Source organism: Hemicordylus capensis, chromosome 13 (assembly GCF_027244095.1).
Source record: "Hemicordylus capensis ecotype Gifberg chromosome 13, rHemCap1.1.pri, whole genome shotgun sequence".
In the NCBI taxonomy this organism is placed as follows: domain Eukaryota; kingdom Metazoa; phylum Chordata; class Lepidosauria; order Squamata; family Cordylidae; genus Hemicordylus; species Hemicordylus capensis.
The window spans coordinates 23,088,905-23,109,459 of NC_069669.1; the positions used below are offsets into that span (position 1 = coordinate 23,088,905).

A 20,555-nucleotide genomic window follows, 5' to 3' on the forward strand; every position below is an offset into this window, starting at 1 on the left:
TTGCTCATCCTGTCTGCGTGGGGCTTTTCTTCTCCTTGGACGGCATGCCCTCCCTTGGTGGTCTCCGAGATCTGCCCCACCCGGACCAGAACATCGCTCAGGTTGTCCTGGATCTTGTGTTGCCTCTGATGCCCTGTGCGGGCGATGCGCTCAGAAGGAAACCATCACCACACAGACCGCCCCAATGGACAAGTGATGCTGCATCAAAAAGGAATATGGACACCACCTTGAAATCTATGTATCTGCACTACTACCTGACATTTTCCAGGCTCCTGGTGGTCTAAGCACATATTTCTGATATTCTGAATCAAGCTATGGTACAACCCGGGGTGGGGGGATTGCCTGGTACCCTGACCCTAAGCACATGAGATCTGATGGGTTTCAGTGGCATTTCCCCATAATGCATGGAGGTGGGAAATGGCAGCCTAGCTATAACTGAGTGGATGGGTTCAGAGCAGCGGAGCCTCCCAGCTCCACCGCCCGGCCTGTTTTCATCATCATCTCCCTCACTCTCCAGGGGGCCACTGGGGAGAGGGATGGACACGGGCCCCCTTTCCCCAAGCGACCCCACTGGCCCTCCTAACTCCCTGCAAACCTGCTCTCCAAGCCTGTTCTCCTTGAGGAGTTAGGTCTGAGGTCGTCCCCACTGCTTTGGGTACCTGGGTTTCAGGGCAGCTCTGGACATGGGCAAGAAGTCCTGGCCAATGTCCTGCTTCGGAGGGGAGTCTGTCTAGCTCGCTACTGACTGCACCAGGGGTCCCCAGCCTTTGGGAACAAGGGTCCCCTCTTCTGTTGCAAACCTTCAGCTCAGGTATGCCGTAGAGACGTTAAGAGTGTGTGCATACATATATGCAGAAATCTTAATGTCACAGTTCTGAGGCCGGCTACTCAGGTTACTGGTTTACATCCAGATTAAGTGTCTCTTGACATGAGAATGGGAATACCCATTTCATTGGGAGTGCTCAGTGTTCCTTTTCGGACGCCTGTCAGTCAGGCTGAGGGGAGGGGCATGCTGAGCTTCAGCGTGCAGCCAGCCAATCAGGAGCAGAGGAGAAAGGCTTTCACCCGCCTCCCTCCTCTTCTGCAACAGAAACATGGCGGTGGGTGCGTGGGCTTCAAGCTGGTGATCCTCAGATGGGGAGCAAATATGGCGGCCACGTTGGGAGGCGGGAGGGCTCCGAGCAGTACAGTCCTTCCTGTCGGAAACCTCTAGTCTGACTTGCAGCAGCTCTCCAGGGCCTCCTGGTTGTGGGAGTTGTTTATTGCTTCCCCTTGCAACTCCTCTCTACAAAAGTCCCTGAAGACGTTACTGTGGGAATGCAGAAGCCCGCCACATGAGTGGGCAAAGTGCCACCCCTAATATCTGGGGCTGCTCTCAGTCTTGGTTGGGAATGTGTTTATGGTCACAGGAGGCCTTTGTCACAAGCACAGGTTTTGCATGGCACCACTCAAAACTATCTTGAGTGGGGGTTTGGTATGCAGGATCATGCTCTGTGCTTGGGGGATGCAGCTCATGTGACCATAAGTGCATTTTCTGCCAAGCTGGAAATAAAAGCGGGGGGGGAGGGGGAGTGCAGCGTCTCCTGTGACTTGGCTTTTTGCCCAAGAACGTGAAGGGTTCTTCTGATACAAAGCATGCCGAGAGTTGAAAATGAGCAACAGGAACGTGATGCAGCAGGGAGCTGGCTTAAGGATGAGACGGAAGCAGGGGACTTATTTTCCCAGGAGGCATGCTGAATCTAGTTCTGTTCAAAGGGAAGGTAACCTTGGGGGCCTGAACACAAGGATGTGTGCAGAGACCAAAAACAGCACTTTATTTTCAAAGAGATCTCTTTCTTTTTAGTGGATGGCATTAATTTTCTTTAAAGCATCTGAGCATTAATTGAAAAAATAGAAGCAGATGCTCCGGCTTTTAATAAGCTTTGTTTTTAAAGGAAGCGCTTCACTCTGATTCTAAACACTGTTACTTAGAAGGTACTGTCAACCTAAAACAGTCTTTTGCCAAAAAAGCCTGCCTCACTTTCCGGAGAATCCAGCTCGGGGGGGGGGGGTGGAAAGGCTTGTATAAAGCATCTTGTGGATAAAAACAGCCTCCAGTTTTGATTGCCTAGTGAATCTCTTGGCATTTAGCCACACTGAAGCCTTCTCAGTGCTGGGCTCACTTGAAAGTCGTCAGAAGGCTGATCTTCCAACCTTACCAGACAAAAGGCCAAAGATCTTAAGGAGTCACATGCTGCCCAATCTTCTGCCCGTCTGCTCAGAAGTCAGAGTTCAGTGGCACTTACTTCTAAGTAAGTTGGTGTAGGACTGGAGCTTTTAAGTACTCATGGGCCAGACCCACACATTTTGGCCATCTCGGGGGGGCAGGATGCGTGCTCAGAGTGATTTCTGGCAAGGCCTGCTGCCCCAGAGAGGGAAAAGAGGGGATAGCCTTGTCACACTTACAGCTTGCTCTGTGTTCTCAGCCTTTCTCTGTCCCTGCCCCCAAAGCTTTAGGGTAAAATTGCAGTCATTTCTGCACAGAGGAAGGGGTCAGGGTAGCAGTGAACAAATTGTTGTGGAGTAATCTCTGAAGGGCATTCCTGCCCATTCTCATTTCCATCCCTCTGACAACATCACTTATGTTTTATAGTCGTCTTTGTGTGTTTAAAACTCTTAAAAGCTTTTGAAAGACCATTGCAAATTTGGCTGCTGCCGACCCAGTGGTCAGGACGATAATGGCAGGGAGCACCCTGACAGCTTCGAGTCTTGCAGTGTGATCACCTCTTTTCCATCTCTAGGGGTGTAGAGCTTGTCAAAAATCACCATGATGGGACTGACCACCCCAGCCGGCTCATGGATTATTACCAGAGAAAAGGCAGTGTGCATGCCAAAAATCTGAAGAGGTCATTCAGCCCGGTCCTGGGCATGCTTGCGCAGAAGTATGCCGCACTCTGTACCCCCAGATGAGTGTGTCTCTGATTGCAACCATAGGCACTTCAATGCTTTTTTGGATCCCATTGGCTTTGATAAGAATAAGTGGCTGCTTGATCCTACCTGTCCTACTGGCAACCAAATTTGCTCAGGATTGCAGTCTTAAACATACCAAACATGATCCAAATAGAACAAAATCCCTCTTTCTTCAATAGGACTTCTTCTCATGTAAGTGTGCATAGGATAGCAGATTACGTTTAGGTGAAGGTGGCTAGTTCAGTGAGTCTCCAAGTCTACAACTGAGTTTGTTTGTTTGTTTGTTTGGCATGTGTTTTGGTTTGTCGGCAGCGTCTGTGCACAGAATGAAGTCATTTCAGGCTAGAAGTCGATGCAGTCTTGCATATCTTTGTCTTCTCTCTCTCTCTCTCTCTCTCTCTCTCATTAACCAAGAATCTCAAGAGGCTGCAAGTTTGATTAAGCATGGCAGAGGGAAGGAGCTGCTTAGCCCTTGACGCTCGGGCTGATGGTCTGCTCACAATTCCACCCCCCAACGCAGCTGCTTTTCCTACTGCAGGAGGGAAAAATGCATCTTCCCCTCCAGAGAAAAAGGCAGTTTGGAAGCCGATTCGGTTGAGCGGAAGGCCAGCCAGAAGGGAAAGGGTTAAGCAGCTCCTTAGACCCAGCTGCTTCTTCTCTCAAGCTTGCAGCCTCCTGAGGCTGTTTTTCATGAGAAGAAGATATCCTGGGAGGAAAAGATGCAAGTTGGGTCGGTTTCTACAGCATCCGGAAGTCTGGTTCACAGGCGACATGGGGCGTTGTCTGGAATCAGGCCGGCTCAACTTTGGCCCTCCTGCAGATGTTGGCCTACAACTCCCACAGTCCTCTTCCTTTCGGGTCAAAACAACTATAATATTTATGGGTGCAACATTTAACTTCTGTTTTTTAAGGGGGTCGTCTTAAATTTGGAGTTGTCTTCTCTTTGGGGAAATATTGTACTGGAAGAGGGCTCCCCTGGCTTCTTGCCCCCTCCACCTTCCAGTGCAAACGGCCCACTTTCCCCCTCAGCCCTCAGCCTGTGTGCCAGAAAAGGATCCAGAGGGGATTGGTGGCGAGGCTGGTGAGCCAGACCCCCATCTGTGGGTCCCTGGATGTCTGGCGTGAGCCTTTACATTTCCTATGTGAGAGCAACCATCACATGACGGGGCGGTTACAAGTTGTGCCAAGAAAGGAGAAGTGGGCTGGGGGGGGGGTTGGTTTTCATTTTGAAAGGGAAGCTTGATTCTTCTTCAGGGAGGCTGAGAAATGGGCTGGACGTAGCTGGAGGAGGGAGGAACAGCAAGGAAACCCCCTGTCAAGTGACCGCGTAGGTTGAAAGAGGGACGGAGGAGGTAACTTGCTAAAAGAAAGACCTTCTGGGGCCAAACTAGATCTGACGGCAGGCTGAGGCCCGCTTGATTAAACCTGAGTCAGACCCAATTGTGTTTACAAAGGGATCCTATGGAGGTCTGGTTTTGAGAGCAAAAGAGGAGTCTGGGCGAAAGGAGCAGAATCCTCTCTGCACCCGCCACACGCCTCCCCGTAGCCTTTCCTGTCCACACCTGTCTCTGTCCTGAGTGTCTTTCTGGGGTCAGAGTTGGGTGAGGGGCAGTGTTCCCTCTAACAGGGATCCCCAGGGGTTGTTGACTACAACTCCCATCATCCCCAAGCAAAAGCCATTGCCACTGGGGATTCTGGGAGTTGTAGTCCACAACATCTGGGAATCCCTGTTAGAGGGAACACTGGAGAGGGTTAGCAATGCCAGCACAGTAGTGGAAGGTGAGTGGCCTCTGGACCATCCGGGTCCAGTTCCTTGGGTGATGCTGACTCAAGGGGGCAACCTTTGGGGGTCCAGGTCCCTGGGGCTCCTCCACCCTCCTCTCCATTGGGGCCCGGCTGGGGCCAGGGAGAAGGCTTTGCTCGGCTCTTCTTCTCCCACGAGGTGGCGTCTTGGCTGTGTTGGAGGCAGGGCAGAGACAGGTGGCTGGGGGGGGAGGGAGGGGGATTACCACCCATCCCCACCCTGACCCTGTTTGGGCGGAAAGCTGCATGCAGTGGGGGGGCCTCCCTGTGTTCAGGCAAGTGGGCCGGTCTGCTGCCCCCATCATGTATGGCTTGCCTGCTGGAGATGCATAAAGATGGAGCTTTAACTTGGAGCACACGAGGAATTCCATTGGATTTACAAGCTTTGCGCCCTGATCCTAAGCACATGTAAGAGGTGCCATGTTTTTCTAGAAGTGGGACCAGAAAGAGAGCACCCCCCCTCTCTTTGTCTCTCTCTCTCTCTCTCTCTCTTTTTAAGGAGAAAGAAATAGAACCAGCATGGCTTTTTAAAGGGGAACTGGGTACTTATGAGAGCTGTCAAGCTACACCAAAGCAAACACCTTTTTAAATTACTGGCCTAAGTATTATCGGAAATCCGAATGGGATTCCGCATCTTGCTACATCCTGTGGATGTAGCATTGTTTCTCTGAAGCCAAAGCAGCAGTGAGTGTTTATGCACAGCAGATAATAGCCACTTCATCGAGTTAAGTTGGGAGGATAAATGCCTTTGATTCCAGTGGGATTTTTTAAAAAGGTCTCACGTTTGTGGTGGTTCCTGGGTTTCTATCACTGGGTTCTAGCCGTGGCCCCCTCGGGAAGTCCGGTGTGGAGTGTTTGCATCGCTAACCCCTGCGATTGCTACCTGGGCCAAGAGGCCCCTCTCTTCTGCTTAGCCCAGCGGGAGAGCAACCCGGGACCCTCTCAGCCCTCCCCCCGGCCGTTGCATCTTCATAGACTGTGTGTGAGCCCTTTGGGGGACCGTCACCTTCGTGCTTTTGCTGCGTAGATGCTTTGTTAGCCTTTGTTGAGAAGCCATCTGTAAGCATTCTTATTAACAAGTATGATTAACCACAGCGATGCAAGTAATGCCCCTGTTCTTACAATCCACCGTGCTTAGGAACCGGGAGGGACTTTGGGAGCTGCCTTCTGCAGGGTCTTCTCCCTTGGTCCATCTAGCTCAGCACTGCCTGGCAGTGGCCCTCTGAGGTTGCAGACCAGGGTCTTTCCTACCTGGACTAGATGCTGCCAGGGACTTGGGCCAAAGCAGAGGGTTGCTGGTGGCCACATCCTGAGGAGTCTCTCTTGCTCTTCACAGGAGCCGTTGACCTCTACGGGAGACTTAGAGGGGGCTTCTGTGGGGCAGACCCTTGGGGCAGGACTTAAGGCCCCACTCAGAGGGGAAGGATTTGGGTGGCCCGCCTGTCTCAACTCCCTTTCAGACACTGCTTTCCTTCCATGCATTCTTAGGCTTTCCATTGAATTCCTTGGAAGGGCTTCAGTTAGAGACTGGGCAAGAACTTGCCCCAGCCTGGGGTCATCATCGGCCCCTGCACTGCTTGTAACTGCCCCCTAGAAGTGACTTGCCCCCCTTCATCCATCCCGGTGGAGTGAGGCTGTGTGTGCTGCCCTCCAGAGGACAGGGGCATGTACTGCACCAGCAATGCCGTGTGAAGGGAAGCAGGTCCTGATGATGGCAACTAGGTCTCTCTGGGGGCACGGAATGGGCCCGCCTGTCGCAGCATTCTGAGGCCGGCCACGGAGAACCCAGATGGGGACACTTAACGCTTTTATCCTCCAGAGAGGTGCTTGTTATGTTGGGTCCGGTTGGTTTTTGCAAAGCCATGTTTCGCGAAGTGCCTGGCGCTGAGCCAGAAAGCAGGTTGGTGGCCCACCGGATGTGCTGATTCGTTTCCCGGCTGCTGCTTTCTGCGTCGTCTTCTCCAATCATTCAGGCTCAACTTGGCCAGTGTGAGTCATCAGGCTGCAGAAATTAATCATTGGGAATTACTATGAGTGGGTTTAGGAAGCTGCAGGCTGGAGGACATGTTGGTTTAAATACAGCGTTTTCGTTTAATGAGATAATCTCTCTTTAAATTGAAGGTCTACACAGAGAAGCACACTGCTGGGTAGCCCAGCAGAGCGGTTGTTTTTTTGTTGTTTTTGTTTTTGTAAGTGCTAATATCAAAACTAAACTGTCTCCCAGCCCCTGAGAGATTAGAAATGCTTTTTCAATGAGCTTGCAGATCAGCCACTGATCACCAATGGTGAGCAACTATTGCTTACAAGCGATCAGGGAGGACAGCTTGACAAAAATTGGGTTCTTTCTTTCTTATGCCACACATGATTACTAGAGGTACTATACTCTTTACTTTTGCAAACCTGCTAGCAAAACTGACTTGATTTGTGGTACCTGAGTATGTCTGTAGATATGGGTACTTGGTGTTAATCTTATGGTTACCAGATATGGGTACCTGGTGTTAATTTTAATTTCCCAATTCATAGACCTGATTCACACAGTCATCTGAATCTAGATGTAATGTGGGTTACACATTAAATCTATCAGCATGCCTGCCACTCTGGGAAGAGCAGAAGGCCCTGGCAGCATCTCCAAGAGAGGGCTGAGATCCCTGCCTGCAACCTTGGAGAAGCTGCTGCCAGTCTGCGTAGACAATACTGAGCTGGATAGACCAATGGTCTGACTCGGTATATGGCAGCTTCCTATGTTCCTATGTGATTTAATGTGATTTACATACACATTAAATCTATCGGCATGACTGTGTGAAACCAGACCAAGGCATGAATCTCAGATTCATCTCAAGTCATGAATCCCCTTGACATGGGTTCACACAATCACACTGTTGTCAGCAACCCACATTAAACCTAGTTTTCAATGACTGTGTGAACTAGCCCATTGAGTTGTTCGGTCTGGGCTCTGAGAGGGTAATTGTGGCTTTAGGAATTGCGTAGAATAAAAGATTCTCTACCAGATGTGGCTGCACTATGCAGGGAACGAAGTACCCCTCCCCAAATTACCTCCTTTCTCAGCAGTTCCTAAAGATACAGGAATTGGACCTGTTCCTCCTCCTGACTATTCCCAGAGCCCGATACCTGAAGCGAGAATTTGCTTCGGTAACTTGGAAACGTTTCTCCCTCTGTTCTGAATCTCTTTGCAAAGCCAGCAGCGCCAACCTCCCCTTGGCAAGGAGGGACAGCTGTGGGACAACCACGACTGGTTCCTGATCAGACCAAATGCCTTCTCAAGAGTCAGGGAGCACTGGCGGAGGAGCGGTGCGTTGGCTGCCCTTCTGCTCCTCCTTCCACAAGGCTCCCTTTTCAGATGCCACCAGAAGCAGAAGGAGCAGCTCCTGTTTTCAGCCCTGCTCCGAAGAGGCAAAAGCAGCTTTTAAGTAGTGTCCAGGTTGTTTTGAAAATGTCTGTGCTTCTTTTGGCAGGGGGTGGGCCGGGAGTTATCTCAAGACGTTAACCGCGCTTAATGTCGTGATTGTTTCTGTTTATAATGTGTGTCTTAAATTTGCACTCCAATTGTTCCAGCTTTTAAGGAGCTGGTTTGAGACTTGCCACTAAGAATAAAGCAGCAGTTTTGATACTCCTGTGTCTGCCTGTTTCGGGTGTCAAACCAAGAGGGCCCCATTTGTAAGGATGAGCACATTCTGCCGAAAGGTTTTCTCACACAAGGCCCGTTGAAATGAAGAGGAGTTGCACAAAAGTCCTGGTTTGTCACTCAGCCCCTGAGTCAGAGATGCCCAACCCCCTTTTTTTTAGTCATGGGCCGCTTGAAAATTGCTTGTGGTCTCAGCGGACCACTTAAATGTTTTGTGTGTGTGTGTTCTACAAACCAAAGCACAGAACCCGTAGAACAGTTTTTAAAATCTACTGCAGGGTGCCTTACAGATCGGTAACGGTTCTGCAACGTCTCCACAGACCAGCAAGAGCAGGGCCAGGCAACCCTCCTGCTGTGGTTAACTCCCAACTCCCAGCAGCCCCATCTGCTCTAAATTAGAGGTTGTGTCTGAAGCATGCAAAATACGTCGGCAATGCAGTTGGACTTTTTGGACATCAATTCTAATTCCATTACAGACATATTTTGCACATCTCGGGCGCTAGCTATAGAATTTAAGGGTGTTTTAAAAATATGACCGTGTAGTAGAAGGTGTTCTCTTGCCAGGGGTGTATATGTATAACAACCAGCTTGAAAGTTTGCTTATGGCTACTGTAAGGGGAGAAGTGTTAACATGCCTGACTCCATTACCCTTGTGTGCTGCTTGTACATTTGTCAATAAAGCAAATATTACAGAAACCCCTTCAGCCTCTGGTGATCTCATCCAAGGAAATCTAAATCCATTTGGGGTCATGAATGGAGCTTCTCCCATGGAGAAGATTTGGTAACGATATGAATCAGGATATTGTCATGCTGGGATTTGGGCTGGATCCCTATTCTGTGGGCTATCAATCTTTTCTGTCCACTTCCATCTCCATGTCATGTTTTGAATCCAGCCATTTCTCAGACATGGCGTCCTGTGCCTCTCCGTGGTGCTTTTTCTGTTCCGCTGTGTGGTTGGCATTGGACTTCAGAATCCTACTTCCTGAATAAACGAAGCATTAGATCAACTGCTATAGAGGAAATGAATCATTCTTCTGTTTCTCTTGCAAGAGCTGTTTTAGACGGTGGCCAGGCAGCTTTTTAAAAAGTTGTTGCTTGCAATTCTGAACATTATTTCTATAACATATGGAGAGAAGATGTGTGCATTAAAATGCTCGCAAACCCGTTAATAGGGTGAATGGGACAGAAGCATTTTGCCACTTGGAACCTACAGTGGTCTTAATACTGCAAAACATTTCCCATAATAATCCTAATCTTCATAGCACTGTATTTCCCAGGGCATTCCTGGGAGATGACACTTGCCATCTGACTCACTGACCTGTCCGGGGGCCAAGGAATCTTGCCTCTCACTCACCCACAGACACTTCCGGCACATATGAGGATGTGGCTCCCTCCCCTATTTGCAAGGAACAGCCGATTTTCGACTTTAAAAATGCGTTTTCCAAATATCATGAACATGTTTATGCCAATTTCTAGCAAGAAGTTATGCTACAAATCTGTAGCATGCCTTTCTGCCAAAAGCCAGGGTAGGTGAGAGTAACCTATTCGAAAACCGTGGGTGAGGTACTGTAGTGCTATAAAAATGGAATTAAACCTGAAGTCAGAGTTGTTTGTGATATAATTTGCCCTGGAAGAAATGCAGCAGAATATACCATTCAGCTAACCATGGCATCTTACTGTGGTCTTTGCTATTTTCCAAGCGGGGGCCACTTTGGCAAAAAATCTCTTCAGTGTGGGAGCCGTTCCCCACTCTGCTGACCTCTGCACAGTCCTGTATTTACCTGAAAGGTTTTTCGACCTTGGAAACTGGGTGGTCGTCTTAAATTCACAGTCCTCTTCCTTCCCAGGAAGGGATAACCTGCATTTAACCTCTTATTTTCCAAGGGGCTCGTCTTCACTTCAGTCACCTTCTGTTTGGGTAAATGCAGCACTGTGCTTTCCTCAGAGCCGGGAGGGCCGTTGTGGAGGGAATGGTGGAGGAGCCCTCGGAGGGAAAAGGTCTGGGAAGGGCTCCACTCCCAGCCCGACTCTGTGCCTGCCTTCCAAGATGGCGGAGGGGCTCAAGAGGGGGGCTCTGTTTCCCTTCAAGGAGCCCCACCCACCCCGCCTGGCACTGGGCAAAGTGCAGTGGCCCTGCACAGTGCGGGGGGGTGGGGGGTGGTCAGGGGTGTAGCTATAATTGAGCGGATGGGTTCAAAGAACCCGGGCCACCGAGCTGCTGAGGCCCCCCCCCAGCTCCACCCTCCCTATCTTCTTCATCATCTCCCTCACTCTTAGGGGCTGCTGGAGAGGGGGCAAACACAGGCCCCCCTCCCCTAGCTACGCCCTTGGGGGCGGTCCCCTCCGCATGGTGTCTCTAGGGGACTGTGCAGAGGGTTCTGCTTTGGCCAAAGTGCCAAACATTAGTCAGGGAGACACAGTCAGAGTTGATGCCACCCCACCCCACCCCCGGCCCCTAACCCTTCCAGTGAAGAACACTGGGGCATTTTTAAAATCTCCATGTGGATCTCTGTGCTGCCTGACAGGAAAGTTTCTGACTTCCCTCCCGCAGTCTGGGCAACTGGGGCCCTCTTCCGGCTGGTCCATGTGCTTGCAAGGTGCTGGCTTACCCTCCCGCGGAGCACCTGTTGGCCACCAGCTGCTCTCATCACGAGCTGGACTGAGCGCCAAAGATCAGGAAACCAAAGAAGGATCGAGCTGCCTGTGAAGCAGAAGCGTCCAGCCTTTCCAAAAACAAGGGTAGCCCTTCTGTCTCTGACACCGTGGCCTGCAAGATGTTCCCCTGAGGAGATGGGGCCATCGCTCCTTGGAAGAGCATCTGCTTGGCACGCAGAAGGTCCCAAGTTCCCTCCCTGGCAGTGGCATCTTCTCCAGGGAGGGCTGGGGACTGAGACTCCTGCCTGGAACCTGGGAGAGCTGCTGCCAGTCAGTGTAGGCAGTGCTGAGCTCGATGGACCCAGGGTCTGACTCAGACTAGGGCAGCTTCCTCGGGTGGGAGGGACAAGTGTCCTACCCAAGTTGGAGAGCCCTGTGTGTTCCCATTTCCTGACCTGGTGATGAACACAAGCCTCTGGGATGCTTCCCACTGGGTGAAATGTGTGCTTTTTTCTGACTTGGGCTGCCTCTCTAGCTTTTGAATAGCTGCTGGGAGACATACCAGGATGGAAGAAGAACAGCCACAGGCTCGCCTTCTAGTCCATGAGCTGGCCGGGGTGACTGGTCCGATCTGGGGGGATGAATGCTGCTCCTTGTGGCTTTTGAAAGGTCGGCACCCCTGGAGATGGGAAAGAGGCGAGAAAATTGCAATGCAAGCCTTTCTGCTTTCTCTTTACTGTCTTGACCATCAGGCCTGCAGGGGTGTTTTAAAAGCTTTACTCTCTCTCTCTCTCTCTCTCTCTGTGTTGGAAGTGAAGGACTATGCTCTGTCTCTAGTCTCAGTGACAGTGGAGGACAGACTAGTGAGTCAGAGAGCTAGAGGGTCAAGACATTGGTCATCCCTTCTCTACTGCTCTGACATTATCCCTTTGGAATGTAGATTGCTACCCTCAGGGAGTAACTTCCTTCCTTCTTGCTTTGCACTTTCTCTCCCTCTTCTTCTTCCTGTTCCTTCTACCTTGCAATATGCAAGCTCCTCTCCCCTGCACCATGTGTGCAGAGATGCAGAATCCATCTGCATCCAGCTAGCTAGCTAGATTAGAGGCCCTAACTCCTCACTTTCCTATCTAGAATGGAGTTCTTTAATAAATGCCATATATATTGATTTGAAACAATGAACTGGCTCCAAGTTACTTTACTCTCAGCATACATGCATGCCTAACCAAATTCCTCTGTGTTGTGCCTCTGTGCACTCTGCTATAATGAAAAAGGGATTCTCTTACTCAATAATGAAAAAGGGATAATTCCCAACAGGTTATGGGCCCAGTATTTTGAGCCGCGTGTACTGCAACTAAAGAGTTAGGTTTGTTCCAGCAGATCCAGTGAGATCTAGCGTGGACACTTTGAATTGCTAATCTACAGCAGCTGCCTTTTTCGGAGCCAGTGAGGATGGCTACTTACCTAGAGGGAAAGCTCAGGCTGACTATCCTGAACCCAGACAATTACTTGGAATGGAAAACCTGACTGAGGCTTGCATTGAGAGCTGAAGGGCTCCAAAAGGTAACTGAAGAGGAACCCCCTGCAGATGGAACTACAGCTGCTGAGAAGACTGCTAAAGAGAAATGGCTACTCAAGGATGAGAAAGCTCAAGCTTTGATAGCTGCTTCTGTGAGTAAAAGCTATCTTACTACTATATATGATCTTGAGACCTCAAAGGAAATGCTAAGCAAGCTAGATTCCTTGCATATGAAAAAGAGGTGGGCATACACCTTTAACTTGAGAAAGAAAATGCAGAATCTCCAGTATAAAGACGGGGACTGTTTTGCCACGCATGTTGGATTGCTTTGGGACTTTTTTGCACAATTTAAAGCTGCAAGGGAGGAATTGACAGAGAGCCAGAAGCTGGAAGCTCTGTTCCTAGCATGCTGCCCAGCTATAGCAATATAATTGGCCAATTAGAAGTCCACACCACTCTAACCTTTGAGAGAGCAGTGGAAACGATATCTTCTGAGGCAAACAGAAGGAAAATTTTGAATTCTCGATATGAAGGTGAATTGGCAAATAACTTTGCTCTTAAAGCAACAATTGGTCATTCCAGAGGAAACCCAAGGTGGGGAGGGAATGCTGCAAGAGGAAACCGCATGGGCCCCCCACATTTGCATACCAAAAGGTCTGGCTTTGTTGCCAAGGGAACTCAATCCAGAGAGAGAGCTCACATGACCGCCAGCAGGGAGACTGCTCCTGGAATGAGGCCAACTGGGACTAATGCCTTTAGATGTTTTCTGTGTAACCAATTTGGCCACAAGGTGGCGAACTGTCCCAAGAATCAGACAAGAAGAGTTGATTTTACAGAAAGAGATTTAAATAAGGACTTTAAGCATACAAATTCAAATAAGAATTTCAGTGCTTCACTGTTTCAAGAAAATGGAAGATTCATACTAGACAGTGGTTCCACAGTTCATATTTTGAATCATTTAGATTTCTATACTGAACTGTTTGATATTCCTGAAGAGATTGTTCATTTGGGTTATAATACCACAATTAAAGCAAAGAAGAAAGGCGAAGGAATTTTGTATTGCAAGTTATTAGATGGATCAGTTAAACCATTTTTTGTGAGATATATTTTGTATATCCCTGACTTCTCAAGCTCCTTGCTTTCAATATCCAAGCTAGAGAAACAAGGCTGTGAACTGTATATTAGAAATGGACAATGTGTTGTTACCCAGAATGGAGAAGTTTGCCTTGTAGGCTCTAAATGCAAAGGCCTGTACAGCGTGCAGGAGCAACCTGTATCAAAGACAGACAGAGAAAGACCAGCCCGGTCCAAACCTGAAGCATACCAGCCCAATGAAGTGAACCTTGCCCAGTCATGCCTGCATAAAAACTGCTTGCAACTGTGGCATAGACACCTAGGACACAGGAACTATCAATCCAGAACATGAAGGAAAGGGGATTAGCTGATGGCATTGATTTTGTACCATGTGACATTGTGACTATCTGTGTTTGTTGTCTTGAGTCCAAAGCAGTTAACAAGCCATTTCCTAAGCAGAGTGAAAGGAAGACCAGAAGACCCCGGGAGCTGATCCAAGGTGATATATCTGGACCACTACCAGCAACCATAGGTCATTTCAGATATTTTCTTACAATCACTGATGATTATATACAATATTCAGTTGTGTTTCTACTAAAGGAGAAATCACAGATGCTTGAGAAACTCCAGGACTACGTGGCCATGGCAAGCAACAAATCTGGGCGGAAGCCAAAGATCCTACGCACAGACAATGGAGGAGAGTATATGTCCAGCGCCACACAGCAGTTCCTGAGAGAACATGGAATCGTGCATCAAACCACGGTAGCTTCCAACTCATCACAGAATGAAGTGTTAGAGAACAGAAGCCTCCTGGACATGGTAAGATGCATGCTTGCTGATGCACACCTCCCACAGGAGCTCTGGGGAGAAGGCATCATGACTGCTACATACATACAAAACAGAATGCACACAAAGCCTGTAGGAACAACATCATATGAACTTTGGCATGGTCATAAGCCGTCCATGACGCACCTGCGTGTCTTTGGAAGCACGGCTTACTCATACATCCCAAAGGAGAAAAGGACTAAGTTAGGGGCTAGGGCCACAAAAGGGATTTTTGTAGGCTACTCAGTGCAATCCAAAGGCTACAGAATTCTGGATCCTGACACCAACAAGATAATCATAAGCAGAGCAGTGTATTCTGATGAGAATGAAAGAGCTACACCTTCAGAGGGGGCCTACACTGAAGCAAGCAACCAGACCAAACACCCTGACAACTGGATAATGCTTCCTGATCTCAGCAGAATTGAGGAGGAGGAGACAGCAGATCCAGATCCAACCACGCTCAACACAGAGACCCCCAGCGATCCACCAGACGCACCTGAGATAATGGGAGAGACCACAGAGGGTGAGGTGAGGTGATCAACGTGCTCACAGAGGTGTTCTAACCCCAAGACTGTCCTACCTCGCAAGAATGGTGGAACAACCAGAACCCTCATCATGGGAGAAAATATCCCAGCTACCACAACCAGAAGCCCAGAAGTGGAAACAAGCTGCAATTGAAGAGCTTGAGGCTCTACAGAAAAACAAAATCTGGACTCTTGCTGTTACCTCAAGGAAGGAAAGTTATAGGCTGTAAATGGGTTTTCAAACTCAGATATTATGCTGATGGTGAGCGCTACAAAGCCAGATTAGTAGCGAAAGGATATTCACAGAGATATGGAGAAGATCATGATGAAACATTTGCACCATTGGTTAAACACACCACAGTAAGGACTCTGTTAAGTATTGCTGCTAGCAAAGGAATGCATGTTGAACACCTAGACGTGAAAACTGCATTCTTGCATGGTGAACTAGAAGAGGACCTTTACATGCAGCAACCACCAGGTTTCTTAGAGAAAGGCAAAGATTTAATCACTACGATGAAACGTTGTCTATCTGGCATTAAAAGGTTGCTGTATTTTCTGCTTCTCAGTTTCCGCAAGACTGCTCCCCCTGCTGGGCACGTTGCTATTTACCTTCTGAATGTGATTTGCCTGGACGGAAGCATTTTGCCGCGCTTGAGCAGCTAATCTGGAAAGCGCCCCAATGGCATTAATGCCTTGGGGAAGTACACTCATGAATGGGCAAATTAAAGCTGCCTATTCCGTTCTTCCCTCCTCCGCCCTACTCTTACGTAATCCAGGTGCACAGGTATCAGTAGGAGGCTCATACAAAATGGCGAGAGGCAGCACAGGGTAGGGGCTAGAGGGTTGGACTGTGACTGGTGAGACCTGAGTTCAAATCCCTGTTTAGGGCTGTGTTCCCCCACCCCACCCCCACACAGTGCTGGGTCCACAGTGTGGGTTGGCAGCGGCCATCATACCCAGATGGCGGCTGGCACACGATTCCTTCCGCCTCCTCAATGTTTGGTGACACAGGGCCGTTCCTCAGGAGCACACCCACCCACAGGGCTAGGGGCCTGGCTGGACGCTCCTTTCTGACCCACAGCTTTGGGCCATGAGAAGCAGGCACTCTGGAGAGCTGGTCTGGTGGGAGCCAGCATGGCTGGTCCCCTTAGCTAAGCAGAGTCCGCCCTGGTTGCATGAGACTGGGAGAGAGACTAGGAATGTGAGCACTGGAAGATACTCTCCTCAGGGGAGGGATGGAGCCGCTCTGGGGAGAGCATCTAGCTTCCAAGTTCCCTCCCTGGCAGCATCTCCAAGAGAGGGCTGAGAGAGACTCCTGCCTGCTGCAACCTGGGAGAAGCCGCTGCCAGTCTGTGCAGGCAATACTGAGCTAGATAGACCAAGGGTCTGACTCAGTATAGGGCAGCTTCCTAGGTTCCCATGTTCCTAAGCAGCCCAGTGTGTAGTGTAGCTCTGAGGCCCAGTTTCCTGGGAAATGGTGCTGGTTCTCCTCTAGAGGTCCTCCTTCCGCTGCTGCACCTGCTCCTTTGAATTCACCCTTCTAGTCCACAAGGACTTCCCATGCCCTCCCAGCCGGCACAAACACAGAATAGGGCTCATGGTTTGCTAATTAATACTTTCCGCGGCTCCTGTGGCGAGAGAAGGCTCTCTGTGCCCAGCAGAGCAGCGGAGCCCCCCCCTTTCCCCACGGCAACACACACACAGCCTGGGCCACGCCTGCTCAAAGGCTGCTGCAGCCAAGAGGTCCCTTTCCAAGGGCGGATTCTCTTCCTGTTGAGCAGAGGGAGAGCAACCGGCCCTCTCCAGCCCCAGCACAGCATCCCTCCAGTGGCTGCTGGTGGCGGCTGCCATGTGTTCACCTTAGACTGCGAGCCCTTTGGGGAAAGGGGACCCTCCTCTGCAGAGGTCAGCAGCCCAGTGGGGAGCAATGGTGTGCACACCAGGGACTGGTTCCCCCCCACCCCTCCCCAAGTGGCCCCTGCTTGAAGAATAGTGAAGATCACTGGCCTAGGGGGAGAAGGAGCAGCGTCCCGTCCGAGGGGAAGGAGAAGGAGAAGAAGGCCTGTGCTTTTCAGGGGACAAACCAGAAGCCAAAGCAGACCGGAGAAGGCCGCCTGTCAATGGCATGTCAGCTCCCTCTGCAGAGACTTGGTGAATTTTCCTCTTTGGTTTGCTGAAACCCCCCACCCCACCCCCACCCTCTCCCTCCCCCTCCCCCTCCCTCTCCCCGTTGACCCTCCTACATGTTGCTATTCGGCAACTTCTCCATCTGCCGAGAGACAGATGGAAGCTGCTGCTTCCAGGAGAAGCTTCCTCCCGATACATCCCCTCGCTTCTTTTGAGACGGAGCGCGCGCGAGTGTGTGTGTGTGTCTCTCTCTCTGTGTGTGTATCTGTATCTATTTGGGAAAGATGTGCTAAGAGGACAGGGTTGCAGCGCAGCTCGTCGGAGAGGGGGGCTCCAGAACGAGAAGCTCCTGCCCAGACTGGCAGCAGCAGCGGCCCCCCCAAGGCCAGCGGGCAGAGAGGCCTTGGTTGGCAGCCTGGCGGGGCAGGCAAGCCGCGGACTCTGAGCCCCTCTCTGGCTTCCACCGCGCGGAGAAAGAGAGGCGCCGAGCGGCCGCCCTGCTAGGCGGGTGCACCAGAGAGGGGGCCACCGCCCTCCTCAGTGCAGGGACGAGTCCCGCCGCCTGTCGGGGCCCCCGAGGGCCAAGGGGGGGGGGAAGAGCCGCCGCCCCCTCAGCAGGATCCCCAAGAGCAGCAGCAGCAGCGGAAGATGAAGCCGGATGGAGCGGGAGTATTTCCAGGTAGGTCTCTAAGCATCGCCCCTGGGCTGGGGAGAGCAGAGCAGCCTGCCGGGAGCTGCGGGCAGAGGCCAGAAGGGCTGGCTGCGGGCACGGGGCGGGGGGGGGGCGGTTGGCTCTTTGTCCGGGGAAGCTGCTGCAAGAGGCCAGCTCCACCCGGGGGGGGAGGGAGGGAGGGGTTAGGGTTAGGGTTAGGGCAGCTCCCGGCTGCCCTCCCGCTGGTGGCACGGAGCCCCGGGCCCCTGGGGGCTGCCAGGGAGGAGCAGAGGCCGGGCGGCCCTTGCCTTCCCCAGCTGCATCCTCCCCGGTGAGAAGAGGGGCTCTGGAGCGGCCGCGGACCCAGCGGGGCCATCCATGGGGAGCCCGGCCGTGTCTCCACCACTGCCCGGCAGCGGGCCGGCTCTCCAAGGCGGCAGGCAGGAGTCTCCGTCCACAGCCCCGCCGGGAGACGCTGCTGCTGCTGCTGGCGGGGTCAGGGCGGGGGCCTGCCTGGGCCTGCCTGCTTGCCCAGCGGGGGCTCTGTGGCTGACCCGGCCCCCCACCCCCCACCCCCAGAAGGAGCTGCCGCCTTCTTGGCCCAGCGAGCTCAGGACTGTCAACACTGACTGGCAGCAGCAGCAGCGGCTCTCTCGCGTGGCAGGCAGGAGTCCCGCCCAGCCCTGCCTGGAGGTGCTGCCGCCGCCGCCAGGGGGGTGAACTTGGGAGGGACCTTCTGCAGGCCAGCAGCAGAGGCGCTACCGCCAAGCTACGGCCCCTTCCCCAATTAAGTATTAGGGACACAGGAAGCTGCCATCTACGGAGTCAGACCCCGGAGGCTCAGTGCCATCTGCCCGGACTGGCAGCAGCAGCAGCAGCTCTCCCAAAGTCTCAGGTGGGAGGATTCTTTCCCAGCCCTACCTGGGAATGCCGAGGATTGAAGGTTAGGAGCATCGGAAGCTGCCATCTACGGAGTCAGGCCATTGGTCTGTCTACAATACTGAGTATGGTCTTCCCAGACTGGCAGCGGCAGCTTCTCCAAGGCGGCAGGCCGGAGTCTCTCTGCCAGCCCTCTCTCGTTGGAGATGCTGCTGCCAGGGAGGGGGCTGGGAACCTTCTTCTGCTCTTCCCAGAGCGGCTCCACCCCTGAGGGGGGGTCTCTGACAGGGGGGCTCCCACACGTGGCCTCCCCTTCCCATGCAACCAGGGTGGACCCTGCTTAGCTCAGGGGCCCGGTCCTGCTTGCTCCCACCGGCCCAGAGACGCCACCAGACCGGCTCTCCCGAACGACGGTGTTTCCGGCCGCTCCTCCATTCAGCTCCGGGAGGCAGCCCCACAGCGAGGTTTCCCGCCCCAGCGAGGGGGGCTGGGCTCCTCCCTGCCGGCCGGAGGCCTCTGCTCTCCACCTGGAAGGGCCAGCGGGCCAGTTCGCCATGGCACTGGCCGGGGGCTCTGTTGGCAGCCCAAGCGGAGAGCTTCCACGGCTGGGCCTGCCGCCTGGCTCTTCTCATGGGCGCCTTCATGGCGGCAGCTGGAAGGAGGCAGCGCTGTGCCCGCTCCCAGTCCAAAAAGAAACCTAAGGCAGATACCAGTCACAGCCCCTGGAGGGAGGCTGTGCCGGGACGGAGAGGGCCAGTTGCTCTCCCCCTGCTTAATATCAGGGAACCGCCACTTGAAAAGGTGTCTCTTTGTTGAGTTAGCCAGGATTGGAGAGAAGTCTCTGGCGCACGAGGGAGCATTCCTCAGCCCTCCCGAAGTGGCCTGGGGGGCCTGCGTGAATCCATTCTGTGCGCCACAAGTGAGACCAAACCCTAGAGCGATGGGGAAGTGTCTTTCCCTTTGTATGGACTTTGCCACCTTTGCAACTTGCCAGGGCGACGTTTTCATAAAAGGGAGGGCTCTTTCCAATGGGATCAGAGCAGAGATGCCGGGGCTGGAGTTTCCCTCTTCTCCCCCCAATGCCCCCCCCCCCGCTACACGGCCCCCCAAAGCTGCTGTTAGGGAGATGCACTGACATGAATGGCCGAGGAGGGCCATTGGACTGCACAGAGCGGCCGCCGTATTGTTTTCTGTTCCCTGCAGCAGAAAGAGACGCTTGGGGCCGGGGCGTCTGGTCTGACCTGGGGGGTGTGTGTGTGGGGGGGTGCATGCGCGTGGACGCGTGTGCATCTTCTTGGGCTGACTTTCCAGACTAGGTCTGAAGCTGCGCCCTAACGGGCCAGTGTTTGGCTGTGGCGGGATATCGTGCCTGACCACCTTAAGTGGCGCAGCAGGGAAATGCTGGGCTAACAAGCAGAAGGGTGCCGGCTCAGCTCCCCGATGCTGGGGCTCTGTCAGGCAGCAGCTGCAGCAAGGACCGAGGAAGGTGCTGAAAGGCATCATCAGCTCGAGGAGGCCATGGGCAACCCCTCCTGTTCTCCACCCAAGACAACCACAAGTATTGCTCTTTGGGCGCCAGGAGCCAACTCCGACTCGGCGGCACACTTGACCTGCTTTGGAAACCTGGAGAAGGGAAACGCAGGCAGCCGCTGAGTCAGAGTGTTGGTCCGCCCAGCTCAGGAGTGTCCACACTGACTGGCAGCTGCTCTCTTAGGCTGAGGCAGCAGCGGAGTCCCTCCCAGCCCTCCTCCCGGGCCTGGAGATGCTGCCAGGGAAGGAACTTGGGGCCACCATCTGCATACAGAGCAGCTACGGATGCTCTGCTCCTCCTGATGAACATGGGAAGCTGCTGCCAGTCAGGCCCTTGGTCCCTCGAGCTCAGGGTTGTTGTCGGCCCAGACTGGCAGCGGTTCTCTGAGGCTGCAGGCAGGAGGCTCAGCCCCAGCCCCAGGGAGTCGCCCTTCTGCC

The 20,555-nt window shown here is 52.5% G+C and overlaps 1 protein-coding gene across 5 annotated transcripts in view; it reads left to right on the plus strand.

Annotated features, from left to right (window-relative positions):
• Positions 1 to 17,228: 17,228 nt before the first annotated feature.
• Positions 17,229 to 20,555, plus strand: part of SYT17 (synaptotagmin 17) — a 34,375-nt gene continuing 31,048 nt past the window's right edge. For 2 of the 5 annotated variants that reach the window (XM_053276871.1, XM_053276873.1), the window contains exon 1: positions 17,229 to 17,735. In XM_053276871.1, coding sequence (XP_053132846.1) covers positions 17,705 to 17,735 — 31 coding nt within the window. In that variant the 5' untranslated portion in view covers positions 17,229 to 17,704. The remainder of the gene's footprint in view (positions 17,736 to 20,555) is intronic. The other 3 variants (XM_053276876.1, XM_053276879.1, XM_053276881.1) reach the window with 2 other exon arrangements.